The following is a 17,051-nucleotide window of genomic DNA, read 5'->3' as shown; positions in this document are numbered from 1 at the left end:
ATCCTGTTACAAGAGTTTGGGGCTAGCCCTCTATAGTTGAATGCATCGTTTCAGGTAGTCGCACACCTTCAAGATGTCAAGGACTTCGACACCAATAATTTGTACGGCACAAAATATCATGGCTGACCTTAACCTCGTCAATGGCACTAGAGGTAGAGGGGGATCATAGGTACTCAAACATGCAGATGGTTTACAAGCCTAGGAGTCCATATGATTAGACTGCCCATCGTTTCAATATAGTCTTGAAGCCCCATCCACTCCGCTCACCTATCATGAGATGAACTAGGTCATCAAAGAGGACCTCCTAAAGCCCCACATATACAGGACTTGGCTAACACCCCATGAGCTTTCAGTAACACTCATCTTCTACAAAGATCACTACCTACAAATCTCAGAGGGGGGACATATCGATCCCCTTGGCTATACTCAGACCCATCTCCTGTTGACAAGCCAATATGGGTAGGACAAGGATGCTTTCCAAATCAAAATCCCCCGGTGCGGGTTTAGGGAAAAATGCTGACCTGAAGTGCCTAGGCAGGCAAGGGTTGGACATCTATGTGACATCTTGTGGTGCACATATAATACTAGAAATGACTATGTGTGCCTTTATGTAAAAAAACAAGACACTTCACTTTACAAGTGAAATAAAATTGAGAGGTTGAGACTATTTTTAAACAAATTTCCATATGACAACACTCAACCTGAATGAGTGTGACTCTCCACAAGGGTGTACCTTTTCATGACACTTCTTCAGCCACTAAAATTATCCATTCGTTATTCTTAGAGGGACAGAGGGGTGAATGCCGTACAAGCAACACAGAGACCTTAAGAGATACATTTGACTCATCTTGTGATTGCTACGGATAATGTTAAGGTCAACACACTGGACATACAAAGACCTTAAGAGATAAATTTGACTCATCTTGTGATTGCCTACCGATAATGTTGCTTTCTTCCTAGCTTAGTTGAAGTCACTACATTGGACATACAGGCTTTCTTTGAGCTATCACCTATTGATGAAGACAGATACAAGCAAGCAACCAAGCACAAAGACCTTAAGAGATACAACCAAGCACACTGGATGTACATTTGCAATACAACCAAGGACAAAGATCGTAAGGGATACATTTGACTCATCTTGTGATTGCCTACTGATAATGTTGCTTTCTTCCATTTAGCTTGGTTGAAGTCAATACATTGGACATATAGGCTTTCTTTGAGCTACCACCTATTGATGAAAATGGACACAAGCTGAGCAAATCATGGCTTTCAGAGAGAGGGTCCTTCAGAACAAGGCGTACACGGAGTTCTACTCCTATGGAAAGGCTTAGCCACCCAGATATTGAGAACCATCAACAACAAAAAAGTAGACAGGGCTTCTAACCATATAGAAAGGCTTAGAAGATATTGAGAATCCCAAAGAGTCAGACAGCATTGCACAAGAGTACCCTCAGTTCTTATCAACTAAATTAGCTCTCCATTATGCACCTTACCTTGTACATGGTGTGGGGGATTTTTCTTTAGCGAAAAATGGACAGAAAATTAGTAGCGGTTAATCCTACCACTGGGATGTCTTTGATTCATAATAAATGAGGAATTCTCCAAAGCTACTCCAATTTATTCACTGTATGTGTTCCTTCCTACTGAAACCTCAAGCCTCACCTGTGCACACCCTCTCACTCTTTCCTCCTCTTCACGGTCCCGCTCTCCCTTGCTTATCTTATCTCCAAAGTTCTTATAGATAAAAGGGAACTTTAATTCAATCAAAAGGAAGACAAATCGTAGAAAAACAGCAAGTGAAGCCAGAAGAGAGAGAAGAGGAGAAAGACTACATCTGGAATGATACTGAGGTGACGTAGCTGAAAACAGTAGGTAAGTCAAAAGTGAGGAGGCCAAAAGCTGGAGGGTAGTGCATGACAATTATGAACGATCAAAGCATAGTAATTCATAGAGGGGCTGCCCTACATGGTGCACACCTTGGCCCTCAATACTCCTCTATGTGAATTACCCCATAACAACCAAGCCTAACCCATCACTAGCATACCAGGCCCATCCATTACTAGATGAAGACCATCTTACTACATTTTCTGAAGCTCATCCTACCATATACACGCATCCCTAAAGCCGCTTCCCACACTGCAATTGAACTGGGACCTTGAAATTATCACACTAGAAAGCAGGGTGAGCAGAAGCCCATAACAACCAAGCCTAACCCATCACTAGCATACCAGGCCCATCCATTACTAGATGAAGACCATCTTACTACATTTTCTGAAGCTCATCCTACCATATACACGCATCCCTAAAGCCGCTTCCCACACTGCAATTGAACTGGGACCTTGAAATTATCACACTAGAAAGCAGGGTGAGCAGAAGTAGTGGGTTGAGCTGACCTGCCATTCCAGTAGCAACTTTGATAAGGCTTCATATGCTGGATCATCTTTACTCTCAACAACAAACAAAAATTCCACTGGTCCCCCATAAAGAGAGATTACCTGGTACACACAAAAAAAGTACAATTGTGTCTAAGCACTTGAGTCCAGATTCCCCCATTTTCAGGCAATTCATTAACTGCTGATCTAACTATTTTATTGAGCAGCCTAAAAATTGCCAACATAAGAGCTTGAGTGTGCCAGGATGATCGATAGTCAACCCTTTTATTGTAAGACTTGGTATTTCCACATTATATCAGCACCTGACCGCTATCAACTGATCCTAAGCTTATACCTAGACGAGTCCAGGAACATGCCCAAACTCATCCTCTCAAAACACAACATAGTACAGTTTCAATCTCATATCAACTGGTCCTAAGCTCACCTGACTCTTCCAATTGCTTAAATTGTGCTCTGAGCAGCCTTTCACTGGCATCACAACAGAAACACGAGGCAGCTTCTCTTGCACAGAATGCTCCAGGTCATTAATATCCGGGTAAAGAAAAGCCAAACTATTCCCGCACTGCCCTGCCTTCTGGATCCTCTTCAGCTCCCTACCTCTGCAAGATCCCAGGCATTAGGTTGCTAGAACAAAAAAGCATACCCAAAAGATGGCAGAGTAATTACCGACCTTACAGAGGCAGCAAATGCCCAACCCAATGCGAGGAACAAGCATATTGCACAGCCCTGTGTAAGCAACATAAGCAAGTCAGCACATATTCCATATAAATTTACAGAAGTTGAATGCATTGAAATCCAACGATCTACTCTGGCTGTTTCTTTCTGAATAGGATTGCCTGCAAAAAGACACCAACCATGCACAAGAGAAGGGAATTTTAAGAAATTCATTTAGCAGCATGTCTGAGCTGCAAAAAAAGTGAAAGTGATCACCTCAAACTAAAGCTACGAGTGCTGCCATTTCTAAATTCCAACTTCTCCATGTTGATCCTATAAAGTCTCCCTCAGCCCCATCACTTTCAAAATGCTGGAAGGGCGATTAAAGAGTTGGATGTGAAGTACAACACTGGCTACCTCTTTGCAAGAGGAAGCATGGCATCTTGTTCTAACCATGGTTGAGCAACAATCAACGACAAGACACATTAACATTAATTAAGATGAAGCCAAAAATCGCCTGCATGAAAGCTCCAATTCTCAAAACTCTTTTTCAAGTGATCTGTCAAACAATGTAAGAGCTTCCAGTCCAGGGAAGAGAAGGCAGCCAGACCTGGCAAGAATATTTTTTGTCATGAGATAGGGCACTAATTGAAGGGCCTGAAGGGGGAAGAAGAGCAAGAGGGGGAGAGTGAGAGAGAGAGAAGACTCAAATGTGCGGGTGTGAAGTGATGAGCCACACCACAAACTCATTAGTTTTATTAGGATTAGGTTTTATCCTATGACTGTCTTAAGACAGTCATAGATGTCTTAACTTTAATAAAGGGGTGGCAATGTGCCTTTACCCCAACAACCTCCCACCTAAAGGCCAATGTGCCTAAAGGGGAGAAAAGAATAAAAATTACAGCAATATACAGTTACTGTATACAGGACCATAAAATAAGAATGGTCTCATCCTAATCCCATGATGTGGCGGCAATGTGCAAACCGCTCAGTAGACAAGCTCTTAGTGAGCAAATCTGCAGGATTATCATCAATATGCACTTTCACAAGCTCAAGTCGCTTGTCTTCCAGTACCTTCCTAATGAAATGATATTTCACATCTATGTGCTTGGTCTTCTGATGAAAGACCGGATTCTTTGCCAACATGATAGCACTCTGACTATCACAATGCAAAACCAGCATAGTAATGCCCAAGTCTCCCACCAGCCGAGTAAGCCATATTGCTTCCTTGCAAGCCTCAGTGGCTGCAACATATTCAGCTTCAGTAGTTGACAGTGCAATGCATTTCTACAACCGAGACACCCATGATATAGCACCTCCTGCAAATGTGAAAATATAACCGGTAGTAGACTTCCGATTATCTGCATTCCCTGCATAGTCTGAATCTGTAAAACCATGCACCAATGCATCCTGCCTACCATAGCATATGCACAAGTCTTTGGTACCCTTGAGATACCTCAAGACACCTTTCACTGCTTCCCAGTGCCTCTTGCCTGGATTTGCCATATACCTGCTGATGACTCCCACCGCAAAAGCAATATCCGGACGGGTGGCAACCATGGCATACATCAAAGATCCAACTGCAGATGCATACGGAACCTTGGCCATTTCAGCCTTATCATCATCTGATCTGGGGCTGTCCTTACTGCTGAGTTTTAAATGTGGAGGCAACGGGGTACTAATAGACTTCCCCCCCTCCATTTTAAAGCGCTGCAGTACTTTGTCAATGTACTCTTTCTGTGACAGAAACAAAAGTCCCTTGGACCTGTCACGAGTAATCCGCATGCCAAGAATATGATTTGCATCACCCAAGTCTTTCATGTCAAAAGACTTATGCAGTTGTTTCTTCAAAGCACTAATCTCATGCTGAGATTTACTGGCAATAAGCATGTCATCCACATATAGAATGAGTAGCATCAAACTGCCATCCTTTGCCCGTTTGGTGTACAAGCAATGATCGGTCTCACACCTATGATACCCTTGGGACTGCATGAAGGCATCAAACTTCTTGTACCATTCTCTTGGCGCCTGCTTGAGTCCATACAAGCTCCTCTTGAGCTTACACACAAGCTGCTCTTTCCCTTTAACAGCATATCCCTCTGGCTGACTCATATAGATCTCATCATGGAGATCTCCGTGAAGAAAAGCTGTCTTCACATCCATCTGACATAAACCATGTCGTCATGAGCAACAAGAGCTAACACTGCTCTCAAAGTAGTCATCTTGACTACAGGGGAAAAGATCTCATCAAAGTCAATGCCCTTCTCCTGCTTAAATTCCTTGGCAACCAATCTGGCCTTATACCTCGGTAAAGCATTTGAATCCACTTTGACTTTGTAAACCCACTTGCATGGCAAAACCTTTCTGCCTGCAGGTAACTGCACCAAGTCCCATGTATCATTTTGAAGTAGGGAGTCCATTTCTGACTGCATGGCTTTCTCCCACTTCTTTTTCTCTGTTCTTCCAATAGCTTCCTTGAAGCTGGAAGGCTCACCACAATCTGTCAGCATGATAAAATCAGCCACATTATTGGCTCCTGGAACAAACCTGGCAGGAGGCCGTTGTACACGGGAGCTCCTCCTAACAAAATGTTCCGGATTAGGCTGCTGTCCAGCCTGTTCGTCATGCATGACGGGTAGCTGTACCACCATATCTGGCTGTTCTGCAGCCCCATCTGCTGGTATATCCAGTGGTGCATCATTGGCAAAATTATCTCGCTGATTTTCAGCCTGTATACCCTCTTGAACAGGGTTATCTGCAGCAGCCTGCTGCTGCATATAAATGGGCATTCTTTGCTGTCCAATATCATCATAAATAACCCTCCTGTATTCCACAGGTTGCACGGGTTCCTTGTGTACACTATCCTCTTTAAAGATGACATCATTGCTGCGTATAATCTTCCGTTTAACGGGATCCCATAACCTGTACCCCATTTCACCTTCGTCACCATAACCCATAAAGATGCATCTGATAGACTTTGGATCCAGTTTGGTGCGCAGTTCTTTGCGTACATGAGCAAAGCACTCGCAGCCAAATACACGTAAGTGCTTATATGAAGGTGGCTTGCCAGACCACACCTCCTCTGGCACTTTCAATTCCAAAGCCTTGTTTGGCGACCTGTTTATAATGTGAACTGCTGTTTGCACGGCTTCTGCCCAAAAGCCATGGGGTAATGCAGCATAAGACAACATACATCGAACCTTCTCTTGAATAGTTCGATTCATCCGCTCACTTGCACCATTTTGAGATGCATTATGAGGAGCTGTGAGTTCCTGTTTGATGCCCTTAGCTTAGCAAAACTGCACAAAAGCATGTGACACATACTCACCCCCATTATCGGATCTGAGGCATTTCAGCCTGCGACCTGTCCGATTCTCAACCTGAGCGACAAACTTCTTGAAAGCATCTAAGGCATCGCCCTTATGCTTCAAGAAATAGACCCACACTTTGCGTTTGGCATCATCAATGAAAGTAATAAAATATTTTGCACCCCCTAGTGATAACTGTGGCATCTCACACAAATCAGTGTGCACTAGATCAAGTGGTGCTCTATTCTGGGGAGTTCTCCTCTTATGAGGAGTCACAGAATGCTTGCCAAATATGCAATGATCACAAGTAGGCAAATCTGAAAAAGAAAGAGACGGCAGATAACCCAAACGTGACAGTTCTTGCATTCCTTTAACAGACATGTGTCCCAACCGACTATGCCACAATGAAACCTTTGGCAACTCGGTTATGGCAACAACATGATTACCCACACTGGAAACATAAAGAGGGTACAAGGTATCACTCTTAAAACCCTCAGCCACTACAGCCTGGCCATCAGTAATCACCCATTTGGAATCCCCAAATGTGGTGTGGTAACCACTGTCATCCAATAAGCCAGTGCTAATCAGATTTTTCTTGATTTGCGGCACATGGCGGACACCATCAAGCATGAATATGCGTCCATTAGGAAATACTATCTGTATACTGCCAATCCCTGCAATCTGACATGCATAGTTGTTCCCAAGATGAACAACTCCATGAGTACCTGTGTAGGAAGTAAACCACTCCCTATGAGGAGTAACATGAAAAGAAGCACCTGAATCCAAGAGCCAGGTGTGCATGTCATGGACATCAATAACCAAAGCATGTGCTATTACAGCAGAAGAGCATAAAACATCATGTATGTCACTGTCACTGTCACTGTCCTCTGCTGCAACATTCACTGCATCCAAGTCATCTGCCTTGGCCTTGCCTTTGCCTTTGCTTCCATTTCTTGCATCCTTTGTTTCAGTTTTCTTGGCTTTCTGATCCCGTATGAACTTGAAGCACTTAGACTTCACATGTCCCTTCTTGCCACAATAAAAGCATTCAATATCCTTTTTGCCACGGGACTGACTGCGGGATTTGGACTTACTAGCAGATCTCCCCTTCTGCTGAGTCCTGCCTCTATCCTGTACCTGCAAGGCATTTGAAGACTTGCTGCTCGCATTATTCTTCCTGCTCATTTCCTCCATAAGGAGAGAGCTCTCTACATCAGCATAAATAAGAGTGACATTCGAATTTGACAGGGTGGTCTTGAAAGTGTCCCAACTCTCAGGGAGGGTACACAGCAAGAAAGTAGCCTTGAACTCCTCATCAAGATTCAATCCCTGTGCAATCAGCTGTGTAAAGATGGCATTGAACTCACTCAAGTGTGAGGTCATAGCTGTACCTTCCTTCATGCGAAGATCAACCAGCTTCTTCAACCAATAAACCTTACTGGCTGAGCTCTTTTGGGCATACAATTCTTCTAGCCTTTGCCATAGACCATAAGAGGTCTTTTCAGCCTGAACATTGAACACAAGAGTGTCAGAAATAGTGAGCATGATAGCTGCCCTTGCGGACAAATCAAGCTCTTCCCAGTCATCAGCTGCCATGTCAGATGGCTTGACACCCTTCACCCTTATGGGCTTAGAAATCTTCTTTAATAGAAGTACATTCAAGCATTGTTCTGCCCATAATGCATAATTGTGTGCTCCTTCCAGTTTCTTTATGTTCAAAATTGAAGAATCACTTCCCCCTGATGCCATATCAGATAAGGAAAGTATCTGACTCACTGGAAGTAAAAAGACTGAATAAAAATTCTGATTTCTCTGAAAAAACCTGCTCTATTAAGAGCCAGGAGCACTCACAATAGTGCTGTTTTTTACTGTCAGGAAAATCTGCAGCAAAACAGTAAATGACCCTGCAAATACTGTACCTTCTGACACACTGTACCGTGCTCAAAGAGGCATAAACAGTAATTTCAGAATGCTGCAGCTGCTCAACAAGTGCTTAACAGTGCATAATCAGCTGACAAGGCACAAACACTGCTGTAAACACTGCTGTACTGGCTATACTGATCACTTCTCCCACCTCAGATGAGGTATTGCACTGAGTTAATATGCATAAACCACTTGGCAAACACCCCAAAAAAAAAATGACACTTCAGCCTGTCACAAAACCTGCAACAGAAAATGGGATAAATCCCAAGCAATCACCCTTCTGCCAAGGGGATAAAATGCATCTAAAGATCTCTGTCGGTGACCCAAGTGCTATCAAGCAAAATCTGGGCAAAAGCCCCTTGATCTGACACCTGAACCAAGTGAAAAAAACACCTCAACACTGAGGTAGCATGCAATGTGAAAATCTCTCTGACAAAATCAACCAACACTGTAATGCATATACTGTCCTGTGTAGAAATGACATACACAGATCCCAACGTACAAACACTCAATGAGGAACCTTTTGAGCACTGTCAACGATGGACAGTTAGGGACCGAGTAAACTTGATGCGCCCTGGCCAAGCGTGGCTCAACTGAGGTTCTCTGAGTTTTGCACAAGAAATGTGACCTGCAAGAAAATGTCACCTCGACACTGCGGAAATCAAGACAAATGTGTGCTCTCTGGCACCACACTGCCTCAAGGCATACAAAGCATCACCTGCCGGGCAAAAGCCCTATGATCTGCTCACCTGTAAACTGAGATTCAAACCCAGTAAAAGCATATGTCCTCTTGCAAAATCAAGGCATTACCTTCCCAGAACAAAATAACTGTGCAATCAACCACACACTGTGGTTCTCTTTTCCTCAAGCACGAGGTAAATGAAGGTACTTGCTGTACTTTCAAGAAAACACAGTTCTGTGAACTGAAAGATGATCCTGAATCAAGAGGAATGAAGAGCAGAGTGCTCTTTCTCCTCTCTTTCTTCCCCAAACAAAAATTGTACCTGTTGTACTTTCGTACTTGCTGTACCTGTGCAAAAGCCAGATCCAAGGAGAAAAGTATCCTCTGACACAGATCCCGAAAAAAAAAATGTACCTCCCTGCTGCAAAAATCGGAAGCAGCTCCCTGCTCAGTTGAAGGGCCTGTCAGCGTACAGTACGATAGTCCGTACGGATGTATGGCACAGGGCCGTCCGTACGGATGTACGGCCAACGTACGAATGTACGGCCGTACAGATGTACGACGCGCGAAAGGAGCCTGCACCTGCGCCTGCGCGATGCGCTGCCCCCTGCGAAGTGGCGCGCTGCTGCGCCGCCCTGCCCTGCTCGATGCGCTGCCGCCCTGCTTGCTCGATGCGCTGCCGCCCTGCCTGCTCGCAGCTGTAGCAGCTAGCAGCTGCTGTTGCAGCTGCTGGCGCTGTTCAGCGCCGCCTGGCCCTGCTGCAGATGCTAGGTTGAGGAGTTCGTTGAGGGGGTGGTTAGGCTAGGGTAGGGAGTGGAGTAGGGAGAGTAGGAGAGGTAGGCTCTGATACCAGTTGAAGGGCCTGAAGGGGGAAGAAGAGCAAGAGGGGGAGAGTGAGAGAGAGAGAAGACTCAAATGTGCGGGTGTGAAGTGATGAGCCACACCACAAACTCATTAGTTTTATTAGGATTAGGTTTTATCCTATGACTGTCTTAAGACAGTCATAGATGTCTTAACTTTAATAAAGGGGTGGCAATGTGCCTTTACCCCAACACTAATACCCAAAATGGGCCAAAGACAACCAACACAAGAAATGCACCCACATTGTTTAACACATAAGAAAGAGAAGAACCCACACCATGTTTTGTCAAGATATCTCAGCTTACTATCCACTAAGCATCTAAGGAGCATTTCGGAAAAGAAGACCCTAAGGAAGATTTACGCCTTTGGGATGTGGACAGGAAGATCTTGCAAGGCCTTAGATGATGTGAAGAACAGAGAAGGTGGAGGAAGGTCAATGCTAGAGATATGGCAAAGTAAAAGCTATGCCTTGTTGTTATACTCATGTGTGCTCATTCTTTTGGATGCCATTGAACCAAAATGGTGCCCGTCTTCTCAGACGTGCAGACCTGTTGCATCCAAATGATGTGACCCACAGACCAGGATAGTGTCAAAGATTCAAACCTGTGACTTAGTGTAGAGGTGCATAGCTGTCTTAAGAAGAATGATGGAGAGTGCTCCATGACACAACAACGCCTAACTTAATGATTGACCTCGGTCTCATGACAAATCATTCCGTCTCTTGTCTTGATCCATCAACTGAAGTTCAATGCCCAAAGTTAGTTCCTAAAATCAGAGCCATAATCTCTCGTAGCTGGCTGCTGCTCATTCTGTTATCTTTGCAGCCTAGTCATTATGCACAAGTGTTGAAGGCAAGATAGTCTATATATACCAAGTGAGTAAAATATATAGAAATACTGCTTAAAACTCGATCTGATCAGATCAGACAAAATTCATCACTCCCTTCAAAAACTTGAAGCAAATACTAATGCGGGGTGGCCAAGTCTATTCTAGCATAGCACTACTAACCTCAAGGAAGAGAGAGAAATGGGCCCAAGATGTATGTCATGGGCATCCACAGCCCATGGAATACTCCTTTCACGTGCTGCCACATCAGCAGTACAACAAGACAAATCCCCCAATGACGGCATCGACATGATGCAGTTGCAACAACAGCAGTGCGATTTCTTTTTTATGGAAGAAGCTCAGCCGATTTGCTCAACACCACAGTAGCAACCCAGCTTTATCTTCCCAAAGTACAATCACGTTTGGTGTTTCAGCTTCATAGTGAGTTTAGTACAGCTCAGCACTCAATTAGCGCCAGCTCAGAAGCCCTAGATTTCAAGCTTTGCATCAGTGAAATGACAGAGAAGCGTGCATTCATTGTCGCCCAATTAGGCCTAGCTAACATCATCGTTGGTTTGCCATGGCTTGCCAATCACATAGCAGTTGTTAGGTGGCAAGACCGCACCATTACAGTTCGGGATCCAATCGAGAAGTCTCGGGTACTTTTGATGGTTCCCAAATCGACCCATGGGTCACAGGCAATCAGTAGCCAGTCTGTTGATGACTCGGCACCAGCCACAGGTTCCAGCAGTCCATGTATAAGGGTTTACACCTTTGCCCTCTATCAGTTTCGGTAGAAGGGGATGTTATGGGTATCCACAACCCACGTCATACTCCTTTCACATGCTGCCACATCAGCAACATAGCAAGAGAGATCAAACAGTACAGAAGTGACAAGACAAAGCAGGTCAAAAAACACAGAGTTGACTTTTCCAACGAAAGTCAATGTGTTGACTTTTGACCAACCTGGTCGACACTCGGAGTTGACCAACCTAGTCAGCCAGTCGGCAGCCCTATTCCTATAAAACCCATCTCTCATTTTTGGATCTTCCGGTGTAGCAACAGTCCCTTCAGCTTACCTAGACTTAGCTCCAACAGAATGGTGCCTCAGTCCCATCCCTTGGACCAACAACTCAGCCTCAACATCCATAGCAGGTCCATCTTCATCCACAGCTCCTCTGACCCACATCGTAGCAGCTCCAACAGATGCAGTAGCTCCCCATGTAACCTCAACAGCTCCTTGCCCAGTCCTTCCATGGACACAGCTCCAGCCTCGCAGCAGTCAGTTCAGCCTCAGCCTCAGGGCCTACAGTTATAGCCCTTGCAGTGGGATCCGTCATGTAGCTTCAGCCAGGGCTCATAAGCTACTAAAGTGCATCAAAATTTTGACATCTAAAGCGTTTTGCTAACTGCTCTGCTCTTTGGGATGAGATCAGCAATCATCCTACAACGATTTGACCATGGCCGGTCTTAAAAGTATAGGCTTCAAAAACAAAGGCCTTCAGAGTAGAAACCAGGAGCTCAGATTCCGCTCACAAAGTGAGAAAGCGCACCTGCAACTGGATAGCGACGCCGACGGGGTGGGAACAGAGGGCAAATGCCCAAGCGAGCCACAGATCGACGCTGTGAACGAGACTCATAGCTGACGAGGAAGAGACTGAGAGCTGGAGGGAACGCGAAAGGAACAGGAGGAGGGAATGTGCGCTGGGAGGGCAATTCCAGGAGGGAATGCTTATGTTTGACAGCTGCAAAAGACTATAGAATCATCTTTTTTGATGCAAAAATCATATTCCCGGTTGCAGGCGGGAGAACGTGAAGCTTCCTTAGTACTTTAAATTTAGTTGCCTCAATACTCCAATTCTATTTCCTCCTCCGCCGCGGCGGGTGGGCGGCTCATGTGAACCTCTTGAACATCTGTGCTGATTCTTTTCTGCTTTTTTGGCCTGCCACCATGAAGGCAACACTCAGTAGAAACGAAAATACATGATTATTTTTTAATTCAATTTGGCGACGTTTTTTAGGGACTGTCCCCCAACATTTTTAGCCCCTCCCCCCCCACTTTTCTCTCTCTCTCTCTCTCTCACATTCATCATCTTTGGCCCTCTTTTGCTATTTGGATCTCGGGCACGCCTTACAAATGATTTATTATCATTCACCTTGTTTCTTTTTTTTCCATAAAAGATACTTCTATTAAGTATGAAAGAAACTTGCGTGAGCAAGCTCTAAGCGGAAATACATCATGCAAGACATAAGCAAAAACACCCTAGAAAAACTCAGAATGAGCTGGAGAGAAACAAGATTGAGGCTGAAAATGCCACCTCAACCCTGATGAAATCTCTGAGAAAAAGGGTGAGTGCCTCCATTTCGTAAGGAATATAACCTAGCCAAGAGGACCCCTGCATGCTCACCCAACTGGCCATCAGAGTGTGAATAGTATCAGCCCAAATATTGGCCATCTAAGGCCTCTGTGCATCTAGCCCTCCAAATCTGCCAAGCAGTATTACTAGCCAGCATCTCCCAAGCAGAATCCACATCAGCATGTAATAGTCTATAACGGGAGATAGGCACATCCTGCATAGAGCAAGGCTCAACTAGGTGTCATCGAATGGAGATAGCCCTAGGAAGCATCTTGCCACTGATTGAAAATCTAAGGTCCTGACAAAGAGATCCAAGCCACTGATCCCCAAGTCATGAAGAAATGAGAGGGACTAAAAGTGTTAAGAATCCTGGCAACCCCTATCCAAATCATTCTCGCATGTCTATAAGCAATGATGAACCGACTCCTCTGCAAACAAGCACCTAGGACAAGTGGAGTCTGCCCCCAAACCTAGATCTCCACCTGCTCACTGCAATCCCTCCATGTATAGAAAGCCAAAAAAATAAAGTACTCTTTCTATTTCTTTAGGATTTCCAGAGCCTTCTCCAAAAGACTCTCTGCAAATCAGGTTATACTTGATAACCCTCCCAAATAGGGGCTATGGATGGTCTCCAACCTCTACAACTAATCTGGAATCTTTTGGCGTTGCTGATTGTGTAACCAAAAAAAGCAAGACTCCTCTCTTGGTTCCCTGCAACAATCCATTCCCACTCTCCGGGGTCCCATTGAAGATACTTTATGGGGACTCCTCCATAGAGCCACAACCTCCATGAACTCGAAATAAAAAGATGAGGGCTCAGATGTATATGCCAAGTAGAGTCCTTGCCCTGTTCCACATAGCATATGATCCTGAGAGGTTGAAAGGCATGCCCAAAAGAATATCATCTGAGGAAATAGACAGCCTACCACCTCACTATACATCAAAGACTAAGGCATCCTCCTATGCCCCCAAGAAAGCAGTGACCTGAAGAGGAGTACATGTCCTCAAAAAGAACCCCATCCAAAGTGAACAAACCACAAGCCTATCATCAGTAACCACCCAATCATGGGGTAAAGCTGAAGTATCCTCCCTGCACTTCCTTCGAAGTGACTGACCAATTGTTGTTGACGATCTTCTAGAAGCCTTTTGAAGGCTTTCCAATAACTTGCAGAAGTGGCAAGGCCTCTTTTGCACTTGGGCCACTACATATAATGAGACAAACCACGTTGCCTACCATGCTCATCAAGTATACAATCATTCCACATGAGAGGCTGACTGTCAATCTCTTCGAGAGAGGAGGGAGGAACTTTTCCGAAAGGTATTTTTAAAGCTTGACCAAGCTTTTAGAATAGCAAGCATAAGCGGGGAGGAAGGAGATCTGAGATGGTGGGCTAAAGTGAAAATCCATCTGGTGTTGTCCATCCAGTCTCCACCTGAGGAAGGTTTGCATATCCAAATGCACAAAATGAAAAAAAAATCCATGGCTCATCCCCATGCAAAAAACCTCTAACCACAAACTTGCAAAGCAAGGCCTTGCATTGTCTATGATGTTGAGACCCCCCTCCTGCATGGGAAGGATCAAGGCCTCCCAAGCCACCTAGCAATAGTGTCTTATGTGCCATCTAGCCCACTCCATTAGAAAATCTTTATAGGCCTTATGAGCTGAGTGATGCATTCCATGGAGTTGCACCAACAAGAGCAAACATACCAAGTCATGGCCTGCAAAACTTGGTTGACAACCACCACCCTAGATGCAAGGTCCAACCTGGCTGAACTCGAGAAAAGGAGTTTCCTCCTAATACTCTCCAACACTAGATCAAATTGACGCAGCGAAGAGATACCCATTCTGACCTGGCATCCTAAGTATCTAACTGACACACCCCTCCGAGTCCAAGTGAAGCCCAAATCAACCCCATCGTCTCACTGATCCAAAAGCCACTGGACTTGTTCCAATTAATGTGAGCATGTGTTGCAATACAAAACAAGTCCAAGGCTATCCTGAAAGAAGTAAGAATATGAGGGGTGGCCGCCAAGAAAATAGCAGTATCATCTGCTAGCTCACAATCGACGATGTCCTCCTCCTATCTGAGTGGTAGGCTGAGCCCAAGAATGTCAGCTCGAGATCTGAGAAAAATGCTCATATCCTCAACCACAAATAGGAAAAGAAAAGGGGCAAGAGGGCATCCCTGACGGACTGATCTAGAAATCTGAAATCTATCTTCCCTTGCCCCTCATATAAGTACCCGATTGTGGGCTGATCTGTACAAGGCTGAAACCCTTCTGATCCATGCATCTGAAAACCTAAAATGATCAAGGTTTCCCTCCAAGAAATCTCAATCTACCCTATCATATGCTTTTTCAAAGTCCAGTAGTAGAATGGCTATCTTTTGTCCACTCTGCATGGCCCACTCAAAAGCTTCCCAAAAAAAGAATATATGATCAAAAATGCTTTTGCCATAAACAAATCCTGCCTTTGTATCATGAATAAGATCTAGTCGTATGGGATACAAACACAAACTAATTGCTTTTTCAAGGATTTTATAGCAAGTGCCCAAGAAAGTGATAGGTCTCCGTTGTGATAGTAAATTTCTGCACCCTCCTTTGGGGATTAGATATATAGACCTTCTGTAAGTGAGTCAGGCATGGAGTTCCAAAAACCCTATAGGATTGAGGTAACGTGATCCCCAATCATATCCCAAAAGGTCACCAACCTATGATTGGTGTAGCAGTTGGAAGAGATGGAATGGTGTTGGAGTTGGAGGAGTTGGCCATGGAGTGGGCAACAGCATAGATCTTTTATCTCAATGTCTGTTGGCCCCTTCCCTCCTTTTTGCTAACAAGGACAGCATCCCTTCACACCACCTTTTGGATATTTTAATTGTCCACATGCATGTCCCCATGGATGAACCCAACAACATTGCCGGATATTTGTGATGTTTCCAACTGGTCCCAAGAGGTACACTGGGATACCCTAGGGGCGTGTGAAATGTTCACTCCAAGCCTTCTACCCCAAGGAAAGCAAGATTTTAATTGCACCAAGTACGTGAGCTAGTGAGCAACTCAGTGTCTACCCTTCTCCCACCAATTTCCACCTAATATCACCCGTGAAGAAAAGCGGTTAAGGTTGGAATGGATGGAGAATTCGGTGACCCCAGAAGTGGCTAGTTTACAAATGGTTTGACAAATCAGAAGCCCAAATTTTAGGCAAATTTTCACTAATTCATTGAAGGGGTGAAAAGGGCGAGGGGAAGCAATTAATCTAAGATGATGGGCAGGGCATCATTGAGATGGACTAGTCGGGTTTGTATTAAACATGGGAGAGTGGGGGGGAACTTCATAAAGAGGGAGGGGTGGACAAGCACAAAATGTAAGGGAAAAAAGATAAGGAAAGGGGGGCATAGGACATCAACCAAAAGGGAGGGTAAGTCCTATGTAGGGAAACATAATGCTCACACAGCAATAAGGGGAGTGTTGCCCTCAAGCTAGGCTAGCATGTACAAGTGGCACCTGTGGGTGGTGATTGGGCAAGCAATAGCGAACGGTGTGTTTGTTAACTTCTGAATGGTGAGCACCGACACCAAGAAGCGATGACCCCACATTTGCAATGGAGGTTACCATAAACTAAGGGCGATAAACCAATGGCAAGTAGTGGTCTAGCAAGCCAAGTGTGGCAACTACAAAAACGGATATGCAGTAGAGTTAGAAATATGTTGTAACATGGAGTAGGGAGTAGAGAGTGACATTGTGTACTTCACACTCTTCCACTCACCTGGCTTGCTAGGTTAGGAAGTTTGCTACTGAGTGTGCACTACAAGCCAAGGTGGCTTGGTTGTAACAGATTTCTTTAATATACGAGTGTAGTTTTCTTGCCATTTGTCTATGTTTTGTATGCTCATTGTGGTGATATACTCCCTAACTACTAAGAACTTGGTCCCCATCACATCACATGGTTTTCCCTTCAATAGTAACCCCGACTACTGAGTTGTCTTGTTGACATCTATTTTGTTACCCTAAGCATACACAATCAATACTTAAGGATTGCAAGAGC

General features: G+C 44.6%; 1 protein-coding gene across 3 annotated transcripts in view; it reads right to left on the bottom strand.

The window, feature by feature from the left end:
* LOC147891260 (Nucleotide-diphospho-sugar transferases superfamily protein) overlaps positions 1-12,532 on the bottom strand; it is a 53,427-nt gene extending 40,895 nt beyond the window's left edge. Inside the window, exons 1-5 of one of the 3 annotated variants that reach the window (XM_087389299.1) lie at positions 12,378-12,532; positions 12,200-12,346; positions 3,064-3,119; positions 2,818-2,992; positions 2,394-2,495 (exon numbers count right to left, since the gene is read on the bottom strand). In XM_087389299.1, the coding sequence (XP_087245425.1) occupies positions 2,394-2,495; positions 2,818-2,992; positions 3,064-3,119; positions 12,200-12,286 (420 nt within the window). In that variant the 5' untranslated portion in view covers positions 12,287-12,346; positions 12,378-12,532. Of the gene's footprint in view, positions 1-2,393; positions 2,496-2,817; positions 2,993-3,063; positions 3,120-3,323; positions 3,429-12,199 lie in introns of those variants that run through there. The other 2 variants (XM_087389298.1, XM_087389300.1) reach the window with 2 other exon arrangements.
* Between the last annotated feature and the right edge of the window lie 4,519 nt (positions 12,533-17,051).

The sequence above is a fragment of the Dipteris shenzhenensis genome, chromosome 18, assembly GCF_047967505.1.
Source record: "Dipteris shenzhenensis isolate YYH24624 ecotype China chromosome 18, Dip_SZ_1.0, whole genome shotgun sequence".
NCBI classification, from domain to species: Eukaryota; Viridiplantae; Streptophyta; class Polypodiopsida; order Gleicheniales; family Dipteridaceae; genus Dipteris; species Dipteris shenzhenensis.
This window is presented reverse-complemented; position numbering and strand designations above follow the sequence as displayed.